At 50.5% G+C, this 8,956-nt stretch overlaps 1 protein-coding gene across 25 annotated transcripts in view; it reads right to left on the bottom strand.

Moving 5' to 3' along the window:
- Positions 1–3,695: 3,695 nt before the first annotated feature.
- MAST2 (microtubule associated serine/threonine kinase 2) overlaps positions 3,696–8,956 on the bottom strand; it is a 159,158-nt gene continuing 153,897 nt past the window's right edge. For 17 of the 25 annotated variants that reach the window (XM_072649282.1, XM_072649269.1, XM_072649274.1 and 14 more), the window contains one exon: positions 3,696–8,814. In XM_072649282.1, the coding sequence (XP_072505383.1) occupies positions 7,259–8,814 (1,556 nt within the window). In that variant the 3' untranslated portion in view covers positions 3,696–7,258. The remainder of the gene's footprint in view (positions 8,815–8,956) is intronic. The other 8 variants (XM_072649270.1, XM_072649271.1, XM_072649276.1 and 5 more) reach the window with 2 other exon arrangements.

The raw sequence follows: 8,956 nt of genomic DNA, 5'->3' as shown, positions 1-8,956 counted from the left end.
CAGCCACAGTCTACTGTTGCTCAGATCCAAACCCAGGTAAGGAACTTATATAGCTCAAAGCAAAGGGGCAGAGATTAGGTTTTACCCTGGATTAAATTACTGTGGGAGCCCTGAAAGTTTGTAGGTCTTCAGACTGAGCTTTCTCTGAGATCCTGGACTAGCACAATATTTAAGACTCCAAAAAAGTATCAATTAAGCCTTTCCTCCAGAAGTACATAGAGCCCAGCCCTAACCTCAATTCTGAAGTCAGGAAGTAGACTGGAAGAATGATCAAACAAACAAAAAAAGAATGCCACCATGAAAGATATTACCTACAGGGATGCTGATGACACAAACCCGTGGAAGAGAGTGATTCTAAAACATCTGCAAGCAAAGTCTCAAAGAAAAACACTTCTTGGGCATAAATTCAACTAGAATTCCTAGTAGAGGAAGAGGATTTTTGTTGGGTTTTTTTAAAGAGTTTTTTTTAAGTTTCCCTTTTTTTAATAAATGAAATGAAAACTCTAGAGGAAAAAATAGAAAAGAAATTAGAGTTATGGAAGAAAGAATTGAAAAGAGAATTAACCATTTGGTATAAGAGGTTTAAAATCCTTGATCAAGCAACAAATTCCCCAACATAATATTTTTATTGGACGAAAAATGGATGAGACCAATGACTCCATGAAATAAGAAATATCAAAGAAATATATTTTTAAAAGGCTGAAAAACTAGAACACGTAAGCTACCTCATAGCAAAAACAGCTGACCCGAAAAGCAGATTTTTAAGAATCATTGGGCTACCTAAAAACCATGACCATGGTGGGGGGGAAGGGAAACCTAAACACCATAATTCGGGAAACCTTAAAAGAAACTGCCAAGATCTCTTCAAACCAATGAACACAATATAAACAGAAGCAACCAGTCATCTCATGAAAGAAAGCTCCAAAATGAAAATTCCCAGAAACATTTATAGACACAATCCAGAACTTCCAGGTCAAAGAAAAATTACCGCCAACAGCCAGAAAGAAAGAATTCAGCGACCAAGGAGCCAGAGTCAGGATCACATGATATAGCCACCGACACGATAAAGGAGTAGAGAGCTTGATATTCCAAATTCCAGAAGGCAAAACATATAGGTTTACTACCAAAAATAACTTACCTAGCATTATTTTATGGGTAGGGGTGGGGGTGTATATAGACATACATTAATATATGTACATATTGAATACGTATGTACACACATACACAATGCACATAGACCTTGTGTTTGCACATGGCATTGCCCTGTGTACACATTGAATATACCCGTGTGTACATTTACACGTATGTGTATGTGTGTGAATGTCCGCATTGTGTATAATATACATCGTGTGTAAGGTACATACAGTGTGTATGGATTACAGGTCCAGAGGAGCTGGGCTTGTCCCACATTGGGGGAAGAGGAACACATTTGGTGAGGGGAGGGAAAGAAAGAGGAAGATATAGCCCTGTTGACCTTAATCACTCCCTCACCTTCTCATTCCCGACCTGGCGTGAAGAAAAGGGCAGAGAAAAGCGGGAGCAGCCATGGCCAACACCGCGCGCCTCCTGGCCTCTGTCTATGACCAGACAGTGGTGCAGATCTGCGGCAGCAGAGGGACCCGGAGGAGGGTCTCGGGGGCCTGTCAGCGATGGCCAAGGAGGAAGATGAGGGGGGTGCAGTCCTGGAGTCCCTGGCCCCCGGACGGTGCACCCGCGTCGTCGGGTCTGGGTGAAGCTGACCGTACCGAGGGCAGAATTTGCGCATCCACTTGAAAGCGTGGCGTTTAAAAACATCTGCAGGCGCCTGCCCCGCGACTGGAGGGACACTAAAGACTGGAGGGGAGCGGACCAGTGTCTGGAGCCCGTCAGCAAGCAACTGATCCCTTCACTAGGGAGCCTCCCTGGGATTCCCGGGCTGTGGCCTGAGCCCCCGCAGATTGTCCAGAACCTTTTGGATCTGTGAATGTGATTGATACAGGAATTCAAGCCCTGACTCTTTCTGATGGTCTGGCCATAAGCTTTAACCAAGAAGGGATTGTACATAGGTATTAATGGCATCCTTGAGCACCATTACATCAGGCAGAATTGAGGACTGTCATCTAGACCCCTCGGAATCCTATCCACAGTTATAACAATTAGGAAGAGGTAATTCGGAGCTTCTAGGTGGTCCAGTAGGTAGAGCAAGGGTTCTGGAATCAGAAGAACCTGAGTTCAAATCCGGCATATCTGTGTGACTCTGGGCAAGTGACTTAACCCTGCTTGCCTCAGTTTCCTCATCGTTAAAATGAGCTGGAGAAGGAACTGGCAAACCACTCCAGTATCTCTGCAAAGAAAACTTCAAATGAGGTTCCAAAGAGTCAGACACGACTGAACCACAAAAATATGTAATGCATATATACATTATATATAATGTGATAATGCATCCATGCATGCATGTATGTATGTGTATTTGTATGGGCACATAGGTTTCTTTTGCCCAGTGTTTTAACCATATACGTTTGTAAACAAGAGTTTTGTTTTTCTTTTGTTCTCAGTGGGCATAGGGGGAAGGTAAACTTTTTAAAAAATGTTTAATTTATTTAAGAAAAAGATGTAAGCTCTTTGTAAGTAGACAGCATTTCATTCATCATATTTTTCTCCCCAATGCCTAGCACATTGATAGGCACATAGGTTTTTTGGGGTCATGTAAAGTTGGGAAGCAGAATGGCAGCAGGATGAGGGCATGTGCATTCAAACCCTTCAGCTAGACCAAAACCAGGCACAGGCATTCAAGGGGGAAAGTGGAAGGTAAATTTGTCTGTGGGGAGGGTAGGTCCTACTCCTGCCCTTGGGAGCTGGAGCAACGTGAGCTCGGACTACCACCTGCTGGCTTATACGGAGAATGCACCTATTACTTTTAATGGCAATAGAAAAAGCAAGTGTGTAAGGTGGGAGCAGTTGTCCATTTACAGAATTAAGACTGGAAACAAGGGAACTCCATCGTGTCAGGACACGTTGGAAAGGGAAGAAAGTGTGAGCGGGGAGAGCAATTAAGAGACTAACACAGTAGTCCAGAAAAGATGTGCTGAAAGTTCAGAGTAGGTTACAGGAAGAGTGAATGGAGGTCTATCAATGTCATCCAGTACTTTGACTTTTGCAAAGCACTTTACAAATATCTCATTTGATCCTCAGAAAAACCTTGAGAAGTAGGTAACATTATCTTTATTTGGCAGATGGGAAAACTGAGGCTTGAGTGACCTGCCTAGAATCATCCCAGTAGTGTTTGAGGCTGGATTCTAATGTATTGTTCACGTCATCTCTTGGCAAATGGCAGGGGTTTGGGGCTGATCTCAAAGAGCCTGGTCTCTGATGGGCCCCGTGACAGAGGAAGTCCTTGGTGTATCCCTAAAAGTCATTTTGCTCCCTTACAGGCTGTTCAGAAGGCAACATTAGGCACTTGCAACAATCTGCCATCCTTAGGCAGTTCTATGAGGGCCCTTCCCCAGAGCTCTATGTTTGACCAGGCTTATCCCACTCTGGGATCCCCCACTAACTTGGAGAGGAAATCAGAATCTTTAATAAATGTTGTCCAAATGCTGTTTTCTGAAAAATTATTCTCCTACCCATTTTTGGACCCACATTACAAAAAAAAAAGTCATTTCCCGAAACTATTTGACAGTTTAAAATATACAGCTTAGAAATGAGGGCTCAACAAGTTTACAAGTAAAACACATTTATTTGAACATACATAAATCCACAGAAGGACCTGCACCTCTCTCTGAAGTCCCCACGCACGTTCACTCATTGGGGAGAGCACAGGTGATGGGGTTCCACACTGGGAGAGTCTTACAATCAGCTTTTTTCCAAAGAATTTACACACTGGGGATTCCAAGCCATTCCGCAGAACCAGGTCACCCTGGCACTCATCTGACGTGCCTTTCTGAGAGATAACCTAATTACAGATTCAGCTACTATCACCATACAGAAATGACAGCTCAGGAGCAGGAGCCTGAGGCGGGAGAAGAGGGGAAACCAGCGCTCTGGGGCCCGGCTCAGGGAACCACCACCAAGACCACCAAGGAAGCGTGCTTCCTGGTATGGGCAAGTGTCCTTGGGCATGTTCTGTAGACCTCAAAGCCCAGCAAACAACTGTACAGAGAGCCCAATAAGAGATAATAAAAGGACTGTCATTCTAAGGAGCTCAGGGCAAGCCAGGACAAGGAAGGTCCTGCTTCTGTCTTCAGGTAGCACAGTGCCTGGCAAAGAAGCTGGGTGATGCTATGATTCCTACCCAAGCGCCAACCCTCACGGCACCACTCTGCTTCCATGGTCAGGATCTGGGATCCAAGCCTCACCCGGGGAACCACATGCTTGAAGAACTTAGCAGGCCACTGAGTGGAAGACTCAGAAAAGGGCAAACACCCGACTTCAAAGAGGACTTCTGAACACGAGTCCCAACAAACACCATTCATCTATGGGGCCCACCATTCCTCCTGCTCCTGTTCCATGAGCTAGGAGTTACCTTAGCCTGATGGCTGGCCCCCCAGCCTCCTCTCCCACTATAGCCTCCCCCAAAGTCATACTGATGGCTCCTGTCTCCGTGTTTCTATAAGAAACATCTTCCTCCCTCAAGAGTGGTGCAGACACCACATAGACTGGCTTCACGGTACCCATGGACTATGTGGTGACAATAAAGAAAACAGAGCAATTGGATCAAACCCCATGGGTATAGACATTGTGAACTGAGATCAATTCTCCAGAGATCTTGAGGAGACGCCAAAGGCAGCAGCAGAGGATGCACAATCTCAAGTATTATCATTTTTGAGAGGCAATCGCAAGTATTATCATTTTTGAGAGGCAATCAGGATTAAGCGACTTGCCCAGGGTCACACAGCAAGTGTCTGAGGCTGGACTGCAGCTCAGGTACTCCTGACTCCAGGGCGGGTGTTCTATCCACTGCACCACCTAGCTGCCCCAATCTCAAGTATTATTTCTAAAAAAAAAAAAAAAAAAAGACAACTGAATAATTAACAGACACCCAAGTGCGTGACTAGTTTGCCACCTTCGGGCTGGAGAACATCTTTGATCATTAGGGGCTCAAAGAGGAGTAGACAGGCTTACACAAGCCAACAGCCAAAGTGGACACCCCTCCCCCTTCCCAGACCCTGAGGTGCCAGTTACTGTCCAGTCTTCATGCTTCTGCACAGGCTGTTTCCCTCTGCCTGAAATTCCCTATTCTCACTTCTGCCTCATTGGAATCCCTTTCTTCAAGACTCAAGCACCACTTTCTTTGAGAAACTTCCTGACTACCACATCCACCATCACCCCTGGTCAAAGACACTAGTGTCACAGCTCCCTAAAATCCTTGAACTCTGTCTAAATACATCACCCTCCCCATTCAAATGGGAGCCCCTTGAGAGCAGGACAGCATCACATCCATCTCTGAATCCTTCACCCTTTGCACAGCTGCCTAGCATAAATGAAAGACAACACAGCATAGCAGAGGCCCTAACTGCAACTGCATCATGGGGCAAGTCACAAGTCCACAGAGCATCTGGATAAAGGAGGAGTTGGAGCCAAGAGCCATTTTGCAGATGGATCCGGCTCCTCAAACAGAACAACCCTGTTTGATGACCCTCTGTTAGTATCAAGGAGTCATGGGAGACTGATGTCCTGGAGGACATCCAGCCCTGATAAGACAACTGCCTGAGGATGGCATCCTTCCCTAGACTATGGTTGAAGCTCCCACCCAAGCCCTGTGGTCACTCCAGGGTGGGACAGACCAAGACTGGGATGTGTGAATCCATCCACACACATCTTGGGCAGATGCTAAAATTCTGCTGGGCCCAGAAAGATGGGAGAAAGACGACGAAGAGAATGGGCTGGATGCTTTTGGAAAATTGACATGTTCTTTTATGGATTCCATTTTTTCTCTTCTGGCACACAGGAACAAGTCACGTAAGTCTCAGCACTGAAACGGAGGGTAAAGAAGTTCATGGTAGGGATTGGGGGAGAGGGTGCAGCACTAGATACAAAAGAATATGTAGGAGGAGGGTCACCCAGTTGGGGGAGGAATTACCACGGATGGATATGATTGTCATAACTTCCCCAGGGGGGAGGCCATGGGAGGGCTGGTGTGCTTCATGGTTGCCTGGGACTGACTGCGCTCATTTCTGAGCTCTGTAGGGGAAGAGATGTCTCATTCCAGCTTTACTTTCCCCAGTGCCTTGCTCACTGTAGGCACTTCACGTGTGCAGTGGCCCTCCCCATCCTGAGTACTGCTATCCGGGTCAGGTTTCCCCACTCTGTGCTTAACCTCGGCCTTAAGGTGGTGTGATTCAGTCTTTGACCTTTTGCCAAGCCGGGGCAGTTCCAGGACTCCTATGAAGCTAGTTCTGCTTACCTTGGGCTGCCCATTCCGAAGCCTTCCTCAGCTTCCCTTACCCTAGCCCTTTCCATCTCCTAGGCATAAACATCAGGGCCATGTAAAGCCTTGCTTGTTTCCATATTTAAAAAAAAAAATTAATTTCACAGAAGGGTTTGAATAGCCACAGGCAGAGGACAAAGGGGCTGGGGTTCAGTGGGCTGCCTGAGCAGGACACACACCAGATCCCTGCAGCCAGCAGGGAGCTGGGGGGGGCAAGGGGCTCAGAAGAGCCCCTGCTGCTACCCACCCTCCTCATTCCTCCTCCTTCCTAGAGAACAACTTCTCAAATGTACTTCTGCTTCAGTCCAGACCCCAGCCACACCTTCCCCCTTGCCTCCAACACCCAATCTTTCTAAGTGAGACCCTACAGTCACACCTCCCTCAAAGCTCACCCTGAGACACAAAGGGAAGAGAGGAAGATCATGTCCCCCCCCTCCCCCTGGCCACACGCCTGTGGCTCTGAGGATCAGGCTCTTGGAACACTAGAGTAAGGGGCAAGTTGTGGCTTCCTGGTGCTCTGGCCTGAGAAGCTGCTGCCCCTCCCTTCCTTCATCCATCTGGGGTAGTAGTCACCCTGTCACTGCCCACGGCTGCTAGAGTCGCATCCCACAGATCTTCTAGGGGGATGAGGATGCAGCCACAAGCCTGGCTCTGGTGGCTGCAGATGGTCTACAGGCCGGACTAGTTCAGATGGATGCTTCATGGGCCCAAGCAGGGGCACCGGCCCAGCACTGGGCATGGCCTGCTGCCGGGGTCCCCTGTTCTCCCTGCTCCCCACAGAGATAGCGGCACACCAGTCGTTTCCATGAGCATATATTACACAGCGGGAGGGATGGACCCCGGGCCCAGTAGCTACGTTCTTCTCAGGAGGTCATCATGCACCAGGGCACAGTCATGGGATTGGTGCGGGGCTCTCGGTGGCACAGTCTCCTCACGCCCAGGGGGCTGCAGGTGCCCTTTGCACTGGGGGGCCTGCTTGCTGTCACCGGCAGCATCAGGCACCTTGGTGCTACCCAAAGCTAGTTCCTCCTTCTCTGCCCAGGGGCACTTGGGCTCCCAAGGTGGGCAAGGGGCTGGGCTGAGGCTAGGGGTGATACAGGCCAGGGGCTGGGAAGGGCTGGTGAGCTGTGTGGCCTGGGGCTGGCTAGGCTTGGAGGGCCCTTCCACCTTGGACCCAGGTTGAAGGCTCAGGGTAGCCTGGGACGAGACTGTATCCCAACTGTGCCCACCCTCAGCCAGGGTGGGCACCTGCAGGGGCAGAGACCAAAGCTGGATTGAACCTGAGCTGCTCTCAGGGACTTGCTTCAGGTGTGGACTGGGGCAGTGGAGGGGGCTTCCTGATGGCCAAGGACACAGTGCTGCAAGTGTTGGCTCAGGACAGGGCTGGGCCTGTCTGGTACGTTGGGGGAGTGTGGGCTCTGTGGAGGTTACACCCCAAGGACTCCCAAAACTTGAGGAGCCTTGACAAGAGCCCTGAGCCCCAGGGAAATCGGGGAGTGCCTTGGCCCCTGAGGTATGGCTCCTGTCAGACACCAGCTGCATCACAGTCCCTGTGCCCAGGGTGGCTTTGTCAGCCAGTGTCCTCATCAGAGTGCCAGGGATGGCGGAGGGTGGCTGAGGCCTGTTCCATGGATCCTGGGGCACACAGGGGTTTTCTTTGGCACTCTCTTGGGCTTGGTGAGCAGGCAGGAGCTTGCCTAAGTCGCCCCCTTCTGGGGTGGCCTGAGGCAGAGCCTGGCGGGGCCCCTGGCTTCGTCCATCCTGGCTGTTCTCGGAGCCGTCATCCTCTGTGTCTTCCTCGTCCTCTGAAGAGTCCACCTCACGGATGGCCTCCTGCTTCTGCAGGGCCTCCCGGCGCTCAGCACGGTCCTGCCGAATGGTGCCCAGGCTGCGAGAAGCTGCCTTGGACAGTGGGGCCTTGTCCCCTGGGTCACCGGGCAGCACCAGCTCCTTCTTGACCTCACAAGGGGCCAAGTCTAGGCTAGGCTTGCGGGAAGCAGACAACTTCTTCTCTGAGGCCCCCAGGGCCGCCCCCAGCTTCTCAGCTGACTGGACCCTCTTCAAGAGCGGGGAGCGTGGTGGCTCAGCGCTTTTGGGCCTTGAGATCTGCCGGCCCAGGGGGGGTGAGGAGTGCAGCTTTCCCGGGAAGGCTGCAGGGCTGCTCAGGGCATGGCCAGGCAGAGGAGATGGGGAGCGCTGGGGAGATGTGGCCTGAGGGGTGGGCGATGGAGTATGTGCCAGGGGAGACAGGGGGATGCTGCCTGCTGACTTGCGCCGGGGCGAGCGGTACTGCCGCTGCAGCTTGGGGGCCAGACCATGCAGGGAGCTGGGGCGGATGTGGCCAGAGCTGGCTGGAGAGTTGGGCACGCTGGAGCTGGGTGAGCTGCTCTGGGAGGAATTTCCACCTACTTTGGGAAAAGAGTGACAGAGAGCAAGGGCCTCAGCAACAAGGGGGGCTCAGGGAGGAGCCTAGACCCCTCCTGCCCAGGACTCTCCCCCCGCCACCCCTGAAACCCAGCCAGACAGTTCTACAAAGGGCTCTGGTAGCAG

This window comes from Notamacropus eugenii, chromosome 2, assembly GCF_028372415.1.
Source record: "Notamacropus eugenii isolate mMacEug1 chromosome 2, mMacEug1.pri_v2, whole genome shotgun sequence".
Lineage (NCBI taxonomy): Eukaryota > Metazoa > Chordata > Mammalia > Diprotodontia > Macropodidae > Notamacropus > Notamacropus eugenii.
The sequence above is the reverse complement of the archived record's forward strand: the minus strand, read 5'-3'. Positions and strand labels throughout refer to the sequence as shown.